Genomic DNA, 16,432 nt, shown 5'->3' with positions numbered 1-16,432 from the left:
CGACGGCAACCGGCCGACGCGCTACCCACTAAGTCACCTCGGGAGATGCTAGGCACGGCGCGAACGCGCCTTATATCTTTCACGCATTCTCTTTCGCGGCGGGCGGAGCGGGGCGGTGCCGCCGTCTGTGAGAGGTGAAAAGAAGTAATACTTCACGATCGACACTTACTAGCGCTTACTCCGAGATTGCATTGGTCATGGTTAAAGCGTCTCGATACCAGAGAGGTAGAGTGACCGCGCTGGCGTCGCCGAGGCACCCTTGACGCAGTTACGTTCTTTGCCTTAGGCTTCGTGTTAGCGTGCGTCTGCTCATCGTAGTAGTGCATCTTCCACGTGCACCAACGGGATTTCTCCGCCGCCGATTGCTTCAAAAACTGGTTGCAGAAAGGACGCGATTTCGACGGGCGAATGCCGTGCCTTGGTGGAGCGAGAGCAGCGCCTGGGAGACAGGCCAGCGGGACGCACGCGTTTGCGGCTCAGGCTACGAACCTCTACCTCCCGTGTTGCTGAAGCGCAGTGCGTGTTATGTATGCATGAGCACAGGCGTCGGCTACCCTTTACTAGAAAGCGCACACCGTGCCGTTTCTCTCCTTAATTGACGACGCTTTGAAGAAGTGCATACCGGGTACCAGTGTTGATTATGAGCTTGTTGATATCATCCTTACGCGGGATTCACGATTCGCTGTGTCCAAATATATGTTCACACCGTCAGCTACCAGAACAGTTTAATCATGATCATGGGCGTTAGTCGTCGCGATAGAGACATGCTGTCAACATGGGTGCATCCAGGTCAAACGGTGCTATAGCTGCCAAATACGAATAGACGTTGTACAAGCTCTGATATATTATTACACAATAAGCACTACTTCTGTGAAGACACGTTTCACTTTCGTGTTATACCGATTCCTATGACGGAGGGATCAGCCATGTTTTTTTTAGGTCTAGGGAGGAAAAGAACTTCGCATCCCGTAGCCTATCCAAAGTGTCATCAATTCTCGGAAGTGGATAAACATCGCGCTTAGTGACGGAGTTCAGCCTTCGGTAATCTATACAGAAGCGCAAGGACTGGTCTTTTTTCTTTACAAGCACCACAGGTGACACCCATGGACTCGCCGATGGCTGAATTACGTCGTCTCTAAGCATTTGCCTGACTTGATTCCAGATGGCTTCTCTCTCTTTTTGTGACACCCTGTAAGGGTTCTGGTGTATAGGCCTGATTGATTCGTCCACAATGATACGATGTTTGGTAACAGGCGTACGTCGGACCTTAGATGACATAGAAAAGCATGCGGCGAATTCTCTTACAAGCTTCTCTATCTGTTCCCTCTGGCTTGGTAGTAGTCCTGGCTCGATGTCAATGGATCCGAGGACAGAATCCACATCTTGGAAACCAGGTGATGAGTCCTCGAAAGTGCTGAGGTCCGTAACGTGGGTGTAGTCATGGATGCTCGCAATGACGGTTCCTTTCGCAAGGTGTCGTACTTCATTCCCAAAGTTGGTGAGCAAAATGTTAGCACATCCGCCACTAAGCTGGACAAGGCCTCTCGCCATGCATATACCTTTTTCGACTATGAGCCCGGCATTGCTGTCTGGAAGCCCTTTATAGTCACTGAACGCATTGCTCTTTACTGTGACAGCTATGCTGGACCTTGGAGGTACTACCACGTCGTCGTCCGCGATAAGAGGTCGTTGACTTTTTCTTCGGTGTGGTACGTTGCGATGGCGTGCCTCGTAGAGAATGAGACGCATGCTTCCGGCAAGTTAATCACAGCGCCGTTAGCCTGCAGGAAGTCCATACCGATGATCAAGTCTCTAGAGCATTCAGGCAGCACAATGAAACTTGCGACGTATGTGAAACCCCTTATGCCGATTCTAGCAGTGCACATTCCCTTCGGGTCGATGAGGTGTCCCCCTGCGGTGCGAACTTGCGGTCTATTCCAAGGAGTTAGTACCTTGTTCAGTGTTCTGGCAAGCTCACTACTGATTACTGGGTAATCTGCACCTGTATCCACTAGTGCATTCACTTCGTAGCCATCAACAAATACACCCAAGTCGGAAGCGACATCACAGTTACTGTAGCGGCTTTTTAGTCTTTCGTCGTCGTTCGGAGTCAGCGATGGAGGTTCTTCTGTTTTAGCGTCAGCAGCGGCCTTACCTCTAGATGTCGCTGACTCTAGTTTTCCCGACGCGGGCTTTGTGAACGGCGCCTTGGAGTGGGAGATACTGATGACCGACGGGGGCTCGGCGACCGATATCTCAAAGGCACTGTGGAACGAGGCTGATGTTGCCGAAGGTCATGCGGGCTTTGACGAGTTGACAAATACTGTTATATATCGAAGGGGCGTTCACCGTTCCGAGGACGAGGTGCATTTGCCGCGAAACCACGAAGCCCTGCTTGGCGATACTGGCACATTCGATAGAGGTGACCCGCCTCTCCGCAGTGGTAGCAAAGAGGCACTCTGTCAGGAGTGCGCCATATATCAGTCTTCCTTGGTCTCCTATCGGGTGGCGGAAAGGTGCTCGGAGGCGTAGTGCTGTACACAGAAGTGGCTGCGACGTCCATACGCACCGGAGGTCCTTCCAGTAGTGCATCGGCGTATGAGACTCTCTGCGGTCGCTGTGGTGGCGCTTCTGGCTGGACATAGTGCTGAGGTTCCCGAATGGGCTGGGGATCTCTAACCGCCAGTCTGACTTCCTCGCGCACCACGCCGGCCAGTGACGATACAGCTGGAGCGCGATGGTCGAGCCGCTGCCTCTGGAGCTCCTCTCGCGCTACAGGTCACACCAGTTCACGTAAGAACTCCACGCTGTTTCCGAATACAGTCGGCACTGCGTCTACGGAGGCAATGCCCAGATCGCGGTTGTACATCCTCGCTCGTTGTTGAAGCGTTCTTTCCATTGTGGCCGCCTCAGAACGGAACTCAGCGACGGTGGACGGTGGACTCCGAACCAAACCGGCAAAGAGTTCCTGTTTCACGCCTCGCATCAGATGACGAAGCTTTTTGTCCTCGCTCATGTTGGGATCTGCTCAGTGAAAGAGATGGGACATGTCCTCCACATACATGGCCACACTTTCATTATTCCGCTGGTTTCTTGCTTGGAGAGCGGCTTCGGCTCTCTCCCTGCGATCCGTATTTGGGTACGTAGCAAGCAGCTCCCGTCGGAAGTCATCCGAGGACAAGATGGCCGTCTCGTGATTTTCGAACCACGTTCTGGCAGAATCATCCAACGCGAAGTAAACACGTCGTAGCTTGCGCTCCTCATCCCAGCCGTTGACCCTCGCGACACGCTCAAAGCGTCCGAGCCAGTCCTCTGCGTCTTCGTATGCGTCACCGTGGAAAGGTTCGGGCATCATCGGCGGATCCACTACAATCTGTGCTGGCATCCCCTGAGAAGCCATCTCGGTAGCGTCTCCGTGAACAGCTGCTGCTGTTCTTGTGGAATCCAAAGGAGCAAACTCGGGGACCTCACCACGTAGGCGACGACTGCTGCGCTGGTGAACAGGAGTCAGCTCGATGGATCCGAGTCTCCTTGGCTCCGGGTTACTTGCTCCAACTTCAGAAGAGCTTGGGTTCATACCCAGCACCTCCACCAGATCTGTCACGCACAGTTTAAGAAAACACTTTTAATTAAGGGCTTTGTTCGGGCGAACTTGTGCACTACAAACAAATAGCTCCAACGAGAAATGTCTCTCTAGAACACTGTCTTCTACCGGAGTCCCCCACCTCTTCTTCTTCTCGAGTCCCGTGCCGTTCGCACGCGCCTGTGTTGTCAGAGCCCATGGCATCGACCGGTAATCCTCTTTCTCTTTATCTCCCCATGGACAACTATAGTCGGTGACAAGCTAAGAATAAAAAGTAAACTGCACCGCTGTCCATTTGTATTATGCGCGTCCAACTACGGCCGATCTTTACATTGACGTAACGGTTAAGACGAACCAATGAAAAATGCAACATGGCGCCGTTCGCGACGAGAGACGAGGTACCACGGTACCACTGCATCGAGACTGAGATCCGTCATTTCGAATTTCATGCGGTGTTTGTTTCTTCCAGAAGATGGCATTTCCTACTGTTATTCGCACATACCCAGCATCGTCCTCGCCGGTCGTCATCCGGTGCAGTAGAAGCTTGTGACTGTGCCGCGTTTGAAGTGCACCGAAGCGGCGGCAGCTCGGAGTGTTTTACAACGCTTTAGCGCGTTCCGTCGTTTCGGCAGCGTCAAGTTGCAACACGGCGTGTGTTCCTTCTATCGCTCGGATACACCAAGCATATCGCCTGAGGGTCACCACATCGGCGATTGTCGTCGTGTTCATTCGTGTGCAGTGAGGTGAAAGTGAAGTCTGAATGTGCGCGTCTGTGTACGATTTACCGCCCGCAAAAGCCATGGCATTAGCGTTGCCACATGTGCGCGTGTGTGTGTTACTTCGAGCTCGCGACGTGGGAATCTTGGTGATCTATTGTGATATGCGCCGTGCTGTGCGCCTATATAAGCGACGTATGTGCGGACGAAGCGTGAGAGAAAGAAAGCGACCAACATAGCCCGTTAGCGCAACACATTGCAAAAGTAAACAAACCTGGTGTGGAGAATATGCAGTGGTCTGTGATTTATAAGAAGATAATTGTGGTCATCTGATGCGTTTGTGATTATGTGACGTGTGCCTATTGGGGCAGTTGCGTCGGATCAACGGAATTTATTTCCACCAGCCCAGAATGATGTGCTAGATTGAAGCGCCCGTCGCGTAAGTGTCGCGCTCGATGCACGAACGCCTTGCAATGAGAAACGCCGTGCGAGGTAATCGTTGTCTACAAACCGTGAACTATTGCACTCGCTGTGACACGTCGATTGCATGGATCGTGATCGTAACTGAAGTGATGCCGCTAAAACTATTATTGAGTGAAAAAAAAAAGCTTTTGTTTTTAATGGCGTTGCATCATACTTCACGATATAATATTTGGAATCCTTGTTTTTGCCTAACGTGCGTTTTTTAGCATTTCGTGTGTTTTGTGTGCATGTATTACGCAGTGATAATTTGTTTATATTAAACTCGTGAAGCTTATAGTGCATAGACCCTTTTTTTAAGCGCTTATCCCTTCTTGTGAAGCCTCACCCCCTCACTATGCTTCACGAACAAATGAGGAGGGGGGAGCCGGAGAGCTGGGGCTTGACTCCTTGGGCTTGACAATGTATGAAAGGAATGTACTTACTGATTGTGTCCACCGAGATTATCTATGTAGACATCTATATGTTTTCCATTTTTTTGTTCGAGGATGCACGTGCTTTTTCAATGTCCGAGTGTATATTTGTCGTCTTTTGGCTCCTGATTTTTTCATTTCTACATTTTTTCTTATTTATTTTTTTGTCGCTTCACCTGCACGGAGGACGATGCTATAAAAACTCATCGAAGCCTCGTAAATGTTTCGTTAATAAAGATCGGTCTCCGATCGAAACGTTGACAAATAAACTCTTTTGAGAAGCGTGTATCCTTTTCCTATTTGTCTTACGGCAACCGATGACAGCCTCTTCACAATCCACGTATAGATACATATATACCTTCGCACAGACGCACAAATATAGAGAAGGTAGGGGCCCCTCGTCTAGCAAAAGTGGGCCCTCCTGCTGTAATGCCCACTGGGGGGACGCAGGTATGTAATAAATAAATAAATAAATAAATAAATAAATAAATAAATAAATAAATAAACTAAAACCTTGAACGTTCAAGGGGTAATGGCAGTGCCAGTGCAAGTTGTCAAAGCAAGAAACAATCCCACGTAAAGCTTTTAGTCAATGCCAATTTAGCCGCGTACACCTCCTTGGCGTGAACGGCAACGCACGCAATGTCCCCCACAGTTAAACGCCATGTTTGCAACACACTTTTATTTCGTTGAAACAAGACGTCAAATGAAGCCTTGGCGTCTTCCTCAAACACGATTACAAGCACGGCGACTAGAGGCGCAAATGCGGTATTTACGGCAACACCAAAGTCTAAATTCACAAAGCCGATCTCACACCACTTCGCCATACTTCGCTTTGAGTCACAGTTGCCATAGTTACAGCAGACTGAAAACGGGCGGCGAGAGTTTCACAAAAAAAATTACAAACGACCTTATTAAACGTGATTAATGTCCCTGTTTGTTCTGTGAAACCGTAAAATAACGATTCCTTTATTTTAAGTTTTATGTTAAATCTGGTATTCTTTGTTTTAATACCACATTAGGTGCTGCTCAGAAACATCGCCCTTGAGATGTACATTACTTCTTCGTATAGACTCCGAGATGAACGCGGCGGGGGGTGCGATTTAAACAACACATATATTGTTATGCTGACGCTGAACTCCGTGCCTTCACAATTTATTTTATCTAGCTTTGCTTTCTTATATCAATATCAGTGCAGTATTGCAAAATAAGGTTTATATGAGTGAAAATTATTGCCATTGTTTAGGAACTACTTCGTTTGTAGCGCGGAGGCATGCAAAATATGAGCAATGCGGCCTCGTGGGCGGAGCTTATATTTATTCTTAGGTTGTCACCGACTATAGATGGGTTGTAGGAAACGTCCGGCGCGCGTACTTTGAATGTAGGTTGCGTCAATATAGTAATTTCTGGGGTTTAACGTCCCAAAATTACCACGTTAATATGAGGCACGCCATAGTGGAGGGCTCCGTAAATTTTGATCACCTGTGGTTCATTAACGTGCACCTAAATCTAAGTACAAGGGCGTTAACCATTTTTGCTTGCATCAAAAATGCAGCCGCCGCGGTCGGAATTCGATACCGCGACCTTCAGGCCAGCAGTCGAGTGCCATAACCACTAGACCACCATGGCGGGGCTGCGTTATAATACCATCGATTGTATTCCTTTATACAGGCCGGGAGGAACTTTCACAAGGAACTTTCTGCACCGTGTCCCGCTGGTTTCGCGGGTGCTCTACCCAGCAGAAAGGACAGTCTCCCGATTTACGACCCCAAAGAGTCTCCTGGTCCCCTGCCGGCAGATTATGACGCGCGTGATGCTCATCCCAATTGCGGCGTCATCCGCGTCATCCGCGACCAGGCCTCTTGTTGGTCATGTTGGGTGAGCAAAACAAATGTTCCTTTTTGATTGTGGCACGCTCTTTTTTTGTGCGGCAACAACAAAGCTAAAAGAAAATAAAAACCTTACAGCACAGTGGGTACACCTTCTTTAGGGCTCGTTTTTGTAGCTCTTTTAGGACCCGTCATAGTCAAAGGACTAGATAAGACTGGTTACATTAGTCGACGCACAAATAGCCTATTCAATGTATCTCTTCCACCTTTTGTATTCAGGCCAGTATTTTGTCAACACGGCAATTGGTTCCTGTACGCTATGCAAGTATGTCTTCAAAATTTTATTGCGATAGCAATTATATGGACAGTCTCGGCTGGAAAATGTCCGTCCCCGTCGCCGTCATTCACCGTATATGTATACGTATGTATATATATAGAAAGGCCACAAAGAAAAATAATTAAGAAATTCTTTCCGTCGCGCGGAATCGAACGGGCGACCTCTGGCTTTGCAGCCCGCCGCGTTAGACGTTAGGCCACGACAGCACCGTCTCTCAGCCTGCTAACGCCGAGCTATTTATATACACCATGTAATTCAGCATGCTTTCTTAGTGGCCACATAGATGGCACGACGTGCGCGCGTGTTGCGCGCTTTAAAGATCGTCGCCCCGCCCCTGCGAACGCCGTTGCTGTTCGCTCTACAGGGCGTCGTCGCTTTCGTTCGCTTATCTCAAGGAAAGAAGGGGCGGCCGGTGGGGTGCTTCGCTTCGCTCGCTGCAGCGGCCGCGTTTGCAAAAGGAGCGCGCTGTTCAAACAGAAATAAGTAACAACTGTGACAATTAGTTCGCGCTCGTCTTGTGTGTACCTGTTCGTTTGTTTCGTGCGTCCTCCTTTATGTTTGAGCAGTGCGCTTCAAGTGTCGAGCTGTGACGCATTCGTTCGCGCTCGTCCTGTGTGCGTTCTTTCGTGCGTCCTTTGGGCTCGAGCGACGCGATGGCAATTTCGAGCTGCTTTCCGTTCTTCGCGTTACATTACAATTTATTGCTATCGCAATCATTGCTTCGCCGTTGTGGCGAAACTGTGACTTTTTTTAATTGCTTGTTTGACCCCGCGATATTATCTTTACTGAGAAATATACGTGTTACTATACACGTAGTTGTGCGTAGGAATTTTCCGGAGGTGTCAATATGTTCTGAGTTTAAAGGCGTAGATGAGTACGATTGAACTAAGCACTTCTGTATAACGGGAGCTACGACACGGAATGGAGAGGTTGCGTCCTTGTTCATTACAAGCGTCGTAATCAAGAACCAACCACTTCAAATGCGCACCCAACTTAAGCGGTTCTATCGCAGGCGTTTGGTGCCGTGGGAGCCATATCTGACCGAATCTGCATCCACACCAACGGCAGAGTCCATGTGAACATATCAGCCCAGGACCTGGTGACATGCTGCGCTAACTGCGCAGTGGAAGGTAACGGGTAAGTTGTTTATCATGGAGATTCATATCCAGAGAGCTTGAAGAGGTCAGTGTCAAACATCGCAACACGGCCATTTGGCCCGCCTGAAAGAAGTAGGCCTCATCGTTTGACCTTGCGCGGAAGAAACAAACTTTTTACAGCGAAACGTCTTATCAGATCACAATGGCAATGGCGTAGTTGTCCGTCACCGGCGCCGCCGTCGCCGCTGTTCGTAACCGCTAATCGTGCGAAATATGAAAAAAAATGAAACGACAAAAATAAATTGTAGAAACGTCGGCCAATCTTACTGACTACCTCGTTTATTGACTACCTCACCCTCAACCTCGTTTTTCAAGAAGAAGCGATGGTGTCAAACTGGGCGACAGGACAGATACGACTGGTAGTGCCTGTTATTCTTTGCTTCCTGTTATTCTTTGCTTCCAGCCACCACCTACCTAGCCATTGGTAACCAGCCAATCTGCGCTCTCGGCTACGGCTCTGGTGCCGTGATGGTGCTTGCGGCCCTTATATATTACAGCGAAAGGTATTATGAGATTACAACAAGAGCCGATCGCCGCCGCTGGTGTCCGTTACCGCTATCGCGAAAGATAAGAAAGAAAGGTGGCTGATCCCTCCGTCCTAAGAATCGGTATCACACGAAAGTGAAACGTGTCGTCACAGATGTAGTTGATTGTTTATATTGCACTGGTATATCAGAGCTCGTACAATGCCTATTGCTGTTTGGCAGATATAGCACCGCTTAAAATTGTGGACGCACCCAGGTTGACGCCTGGTGGCACATCTCCGTACCGATGACTAACGTGTATGATGATGGACGTTCCTTGCGGAAGCTGAAGTTATCAAGATATACCTGGCCGCTGCATATGGTGCATCCCGCGCAATGATGGCATCAACAAGCACTCGATATGCATTCCTTCAAGCCGTCGTAAAACGTGAAGAGAAACGCAACGAGCATCGTGTCTTCCCTCTAGCCTGGCCGTTATTACTCACAGCGCGAGCGGGGAACGCGGTACGACAGCCGGGCGAGCGTCGGAGACCTATAAGCACATAGTAAACATTGATGCTTGATATGCACTCCTTCAAAGCATCGTGAAACGCGACGAGCGTCGTGTCTTTCCTGCAGCCTGGCCGTTAATTCTCACAGGGCTAGCGGGAGCGCGGTGCGACGACCAGCGAGCGTCGGATAGCTATTTTTTTATATGGATGGATGCTATGAGGGAGACTTGGGCTAAAGCCGCCACTTCGCGGTGTGCTAAAGCTTTGACGAAAGTACACTTCTTCTGTTGGAAACGCGCCGAATGGGACGGTCGTAGCAAGGGCGCGTTGCCGGAGCTAATTGCGGATGCAACGAAATAGTTTTTTTTTCGAATCTGGTGGCACACACGTCACCCCCCACCCCTTATAATGGGGATGCTCATAGCACCTATACATGCATCCAAGAGCACTGTGAGAGTAAATTGTGAAACATAAAAGACGCGTCCTTGTAGCCTCCGTTATGTGTTTCGCGGTATCTCAGTGGGCTAAACACCCGCCAGCCGTCAGCGTGGACCGAGAGGTCGTGGGTTCGACTCCTGCCAACGGAAGCTTTAGGAGCTTGCTCGCCAAGCTTCTTATGCTCGCGCCTTGTCCACGCACTGCGTCACCGTCGGCGGCACACACCACGCTCGGCGCAGCTGCACTCTCTCCGGGGAATTCAAGAATGCTCACTAGGTGGCGCCGCCGCTCAAGGCGGCACACACCACGCTCGGCGCAAGCGCTAGTTAGGTGACTGCTCGAGGGCCGCACCTCTCGTTTGGCTCACTTCCTTTCTCTTCGCCGGGAGCTCACTAAGTGAACACTCTTCGTTGCCGCTCCGCAGCATGAACGGCAGCAGCACGATGGGCTCGCAACGCATCAGCAACTCGCGAAGATCTCCCCTTGCCAATAACCAGCCAACACATGATGTCACGTTACGCTCTCCGATGCGTATCGTACGACTGCAAACGTCCCACCACCATCACGGGCACCTGTATCGATGTTGCCTTCTCGAACTTTCCATTGCGTCCCATCATCGACGATCCCTTGGCAACATACTTTACGGATCATAAAGCAATCATCTTTAAAGGGAAACGAGCCCCAAGCTCATCGAGGGACGCCCTTCTTCTACTTTGTAAAAGAACATCTCTTGTGTATATGTAATGCATATAGTTCATCCATCATAAAGCAATCATCTTTAAAGGGAAACCAGTCCCCGAATTCATCGAGGGCGCCCTTCTTGAACTTGGTAAAACATCATCTCTTGTGTGTATATAATGTTTATAGTTCATCGAAATGTATATATACTTCATCAAAATTTATATAGTGCATCCAGCCTTAAATTAATAAACATTGTGCATGTAATGCATATATAACAACGTTGTCACGTTTATATATGATAATAGAGAAATGTGTTTGAACTTGGTAAAACATCTTTTGTGTATATATAATGCGTATAGTTCATTCAAATGTATATATACTTCATCAAAATGTATATAGTGCATCCAACCGTAAATATAAACATTGTGGACGCAATGCATATATACCAACGTTGTCAATTCTATATATGATGGTAGAGGAATGTGTACGGAGCATTCGCGGGTTACCCCATCAACTCCGAGCAAGATCCTCTAACATCATTCACTTCGTGGATATGGTGCTGAATTTTTTTGTTATAGTTTTCTTTCTTTGCCATCTGATGGCGTTTATTTTGCTGACGTATTTCCTTGAAGGAAATACGTAATGAAAGTCTTTATGGACCACGGCATAAAACAGTTTTGTGTTAAAAATCAAGTCAGAAAAAATTCTAGGAACGGATGGAATTTGAACCTGAGCCCTTTGCGTGGCAGTCCAGTATTCAGCCACAGAGCCACGCTGGATTTTTTTCTTTATTGCCTTACAGCCACGCTGGCGGTCGAAACCCCTTCGCAAAAACACCCCATACAGGTGTGATGTCGGGCAAGGAATCTTGCTAACGTATATAATAATGCACCGTAGAAGAGTAAAATAACAATCAGGCGTGAATTGCGCAACGAGTGGGTCGTTGAATTCTTTCAACTTATTATAAAAGGCTCAGCCGTATTTCTTCATCGTCATCAGCCAGAGCGCAAAGTGCACATAAGGCCTTACAGATATATACCGGGTACCTCGCTTATACGCAGAATGACGAATGATGGCATAGTGGGAGCTTCCCTACTTCATGAAAGCTACGGTGGTTTATGGCATAGTGGGTACGTTGCATGTGTACTTGTATTAGTTGCCCCAGGAGAGTCTACAAGAAGCTTTTGAAAGGCCGCTTTCCCAGCCTTCACTGTGACTGTGCTGCGTGCTCTGCGCGGGATTCGCGATTTTTTTCCGGGCATCTACCTAAAGGAGAGTCGCAAACTGGTCTTGCTGGTAGATCACTAGAAGAAATTGGTGGCAGCATGAATTCGACACAAGGACAAAAGAAGGCACGAAGGTGACACACACGCAGCGCTGCTAGAAACAACAATGTTTATTTTAAATGCGAAGCATTTCTTAGTGAACTTCTGCGACGTTGAGCGTATCTATCTATCTATCTATCTATCTAGCCGCCTACGACTTTGTGCTCTCCTGGCCGTTTCGTTAATTGGATTTACACCAAAATTGGTATGGCGAAACATGACTTTTTGACGAACATAAATGGCAGGTCACAGCATGAAAATCATGATATCCATGTCATGAACGACATGATTTGCATGCTACTGTTTTTGTGCTCCTGCGGCCGTTTCATTAGTTTGCTATATACCATAATTGGTTTGGCGTGACAAGAGTGTATGAGGAACATAAGTGGCAGGTCCTAACCAAGGAGGTTCCTCCTTGGTCCTAACGTGCAAATCGTGACGCGCATGTGATGTACAGCATGACTTGCGAGCCACGCTCATGGTGCGCTGGCGGTCGTTCCGCTAGCTTGATATACACCTAAATAGGTATCTCGCGACGTAACTGTGTGACCAACATAAATAACATGAATTAACATGAAAATCATGACACACATGTCATGCACAGCATGACTTACGTGCCACCTTCATGGTGCGCTGGCGGTCGTTTCGCTAGCTTGATATACACCAAAATAGGTATCTCGCGACGTAGCTGTTTGACGAACACCAATAACAGGTGGTATCATGAAAATCATGACACGCATGTCATGCACAGTATGACTTACGTGCCACGCTCATGGTGCGCTGGCGGCAGTTTCGCTAGCTTGATATAACCAAAATTAGTATCTCGCGACGTGACTGTGTGACGAACACACATAGCAGGTGTAACATGAAAATCATGACACGCATGTCATGCACAGCATGACTTACGTGCCACGCTCACGGTGCGCCGGCGGTCGTTTCGCTAGCTTGATATACACCAAAATTGGTATCTCGTGACGTGACTGTGTCACGAACCTAAATAACAGGAGCTAACATGAAAATCATGCCACGCATGTCATGTACAACACGACTTACGTGCCATGCTTATGGTGCGCTGGAATAGCAGGTTTTCAGACCCTATATGCACCACAAAAGCAACAGTGAACACAGGTCACGTGGTAGTAACGAGACACATGCGAGGGGGATTCAGCTATAAAATGGCGTCATATTAAGTGGTAGCCGCGCAGTCACAGATGGCGAGCGTTGGAGGACAGAATTTAGTTGCTTCGCTGGCATCTCACAGGAGCTGACGCAGGTTCGGGCGGAGGCTTGGAAGTGGCCGTCGTCACCGATCGTTCCATGCCACTGCAAAAATGACACCAAAATTTCATGCCTGTAAAAAGAGCTTTCTTGCACCATTTGTTTTAGGGCACATGGCTATCGTGAGAAGTTTAGTACGTGCAAACCTGAGGACCTCGAAGCAGGCAGGCAATTCGCTGTTCCGCTTAAGGGCTACTTGATCGATGAATCGAAATGTCCGATATAGATAGAGCTTTTACCAGCATACGGCATCTGGTAGTAGCTGAGCTAGTAGGGATCTGCCAGTAGCTGAATAACTGTCATGACCAGCTGGCAGTATTTATCATAGAGAGCAACTTGAAACCGTGGCACAGATGTATGAAGCATGCGATCATTTCATGGAAGCTCAGCGACAACCAAATTTGTGCCAGTTCCGAGGGACGCCCGGAGATCCGATCATCCAAGGCTAACGTAGATATGTGATGAAGTGTCCGAAATTAATGCATACAAAATGCATTTTTAGCGACCGTGCCAGACAGGACGCTTCGGCGGGTCACTTGAAAAACAGGGCACCATTTTGTCAGATTTGTCAGAAAACGGGAGATCCTGCTGGTAACTATAAGCTGAGGAGCCCCGTGACTCAAGTGACAGGCATGTTAGCCGACGAGCCAGGGGATGTCCCTGTACCAAGGGAAGGCGTGACATAGCAGCAAGCGAACACATAGGAATCTCGGAATACTGAAGCGTCATTTATTCTCGCTTGTTAGCTTACGGCAAGATCATCAACGCCAAGGAGGCCTTAAAAAATGCTTCATGCCGACCTCTGTAGGCAGTCCTCGGAAGAAAGGTGATGGTGCTAAGTGAGACTGGCAGCAACCACCAGTCATGAGCGAAGTTTGGTGCTTGAAGAGGCGTTAACGAGAGATACCGGTACAATGGTTCTGGCGAACGGGACATTGCTTAAGTTCGCAGGAGCATGGGTGTATCTGTCGACGCAATACTACACAGAGAAACTGATTGTAAAGCGCATGGATAGACCCATGCACGATGACATTGTCGGTAATATCCAGGCGCTCGATGTTCTAATGACCTCAACCCGAAATGGCAGTTCGGGTCAGAACGAGAGTCGGCAACACTACTTGGGAGAGAAGTAGGAACGAATCACCCTCTTATGGTCACCAACTCTGATATTAAACATGACTGCCGTCAACATGACCTACAAAGTTGGCTGTCATTAAATAAGACCTTAGAAAGAGATAATAATAATATCTGGGGTTCAACGTCCCAAAACCACGACATGATTATGAGAGACGCCGTAGTGGAGGGCTCCAGAAATTTAGACCACCTGGGGTTATTTAACGTGCACCTAAATCTAAGTACACGGGCCTCAAGCATTTTTGCCTCCATCGAAAATGCAGCCGCCGCGGCCGGAATTCGATCCCGCTACCTTTGGGTCAGCAGTCGGGCGCCATAACCACTAGACCACCGTGGCGGGGCAGCTTAGAAAGAGAGAGAATGATTCGAAAAAGGTCCTGCAGAGCGAATATACAGGGTATGTCAAGAAATCGGTCCAGTGTTTTTTAAAAATCACAGAAAGGAGGTATCTGCGTGCTACCTACGGCGTTACCTTTACTGTGGCAGAGGGCATTTTGAGATGCGTACAAACATTAATTACGGCAGTAATTATAGGAATTAAGAAAATTAACTTTTTAACCAGTGGAAATAAGTGGTCGAGTCAAATGGGCGAATAAAAGCCCTTCCTGAGAATAGCCCATGGCCGCTTTGAAATTTCTGAAAGTCTGCCGCTGGTAATCACCGCGGAGCGATGAAATCTGGCTAATTTTGCTGGCGATACCAAAACCTACGCACCAAAAAGCGCGTCTGCCATTCACTGCGGAAACGCCCTCAGTGACGACACTGTTTCCCTCACACGGGGGGGGGGGGGGGGGAGGCGGATAAGCAAGCGCCGCTATCATTCGTTGATCTAGATACTTCGTTTCATGGCAACGCTTTCCTGCCGCATGGTCGATCGACGCGAAAAATGTGTTACTGCTAGGATTCTAAGCAGCGCGGATAACGCTTGCGGGTTCACGAAACGAATTTTTTCAGAAGGTGAGAAAAGCCGGACCCTAAGGTTGCTTCATGACCAGCTGCCGTCAGGGTTAGTTTTTTTTTCGCGCCCGTGAGTTACATCAGAACGGAAAATGCTATCAATCAAAGTGAATAGGTTTTCCGAAAATGTCCTTCGTCATTTTCTGCGCTATGGTGCATATGGCACTTCAAGATATTTGGTCGTGGAAGCTTTGGCGTAATGAGTGCGTCAAAGTTATTTATTTTTTCATCACTGGTCATTTATGCAAGAACGCAAGTTGACTATTGACAAGTGTGGCTCAGCTCTACATTGCACCGGAAGGAACAAAGCTTACATTAAGTGCTCGAAGTGTTTTCCTTCGGCAACAATACACATTTGTGCACGACACTGCACATCATGCACCGACCTTAAAAGCATGGCTTCCGGCACATTGGCAATCGCAGTTCTTATTCTCTGCTTGAGTTCGTCGATGTTGGCCGGCTCCGACCAGTACACCTAATTTTTTACGTACCTCCAGAGAAAAAATCCAGGGGGGACAAATCTGGTGCTCTTGCTGGCCAAGCTATTGGGCCGCCGCGTCCTATCCACTGGTTGAGAAAGTTCTTATAAAGAAATTCAATGGCACATGAAGATGGGCGAGGTGGGGCTCCGTCTTGCTGAAACCAGACTTCCATAAGTGTGTTCAGAGACAGTTCGCTCACAGGCTCGGACACAACACCACTGAGTATGTGCTCGGAGTGATTTTGGCCGGTCAGTCTTCCTTCAACAAAGTATGAGCCGATTATACGGCCTTGAAGAATGCCGCAGCATACGTTTGCTGACCAGCGCACCTGATGTTTGTGTTCTCGCAGCCAGTGGGCATTTTCATTGCACCAATAATATGCATTATGCAAGTTGACATCTCCACTTCGACAGAAGTTTGCTTCGTCTGTCCACACACATTCTTCAGAAATTCGGGATTTTCATCGCACTGTATGAGGCACCAGTTGCTGAAGTCCAGATGCTGCCGGTGGTCATGCTCGGACAATTCCTGATGTAATAAAACATGGTACGGATGATACTTATACTGCGACAGTGTCCTCCAAACTTTCGACGAAGTCGCGCCAGTTGTCTGGGCCATGTCCCGGACGCTGGATTCAGGATTCAGG

The 16,432-nt window shown here is 48.4% G+C and overlaps 1 protein-coding gene across 1 annotated transcript in view; it reads left to right on the top strand.

Moving 5' to 3' along the window:
* Positions 1-3,954: 3,954 nt before the first annotated feature.
* LOC119388405 (cathepsin B) overlaps positions 3,955-16,432 on the top strand; it is an 83,497-nt gene continuing 71,019 nt past the window's right edge. The window contains exons 1-2 of the mRNA XM_049414371.1: positions 3,955-3,981; positions 8,371-8,495. Coding sequence (XP_049270328.1) covers positions 3,955-3,981; positions 8,371-8,495 — 152 coding nt within the window. The remainder of the gene's footprint in view (positions 3,982-8,370; positions 8,496-16,432) is intronic.

Source organism: Rhipicephalus sanguineus, chromosome 3 (assembly GCF_013339695.2).
Source record: "Rhipicephalus sanguineus isolate Rsan-2018 chromosome 3, BIME_Rsan_1.4, whole genome shotgun sequence".
Taxonomy (NCBI): domain Eukaryota; kingdom Metazoa; phylum Arthropoda; class Arachnida; order Ixodida; family Ixodidae; genus Rhipicephalus; species Rhipicephalus sanguineus.
This window is presented reverse-complemented; position numbering and strand designations above follow the sequence as displayed.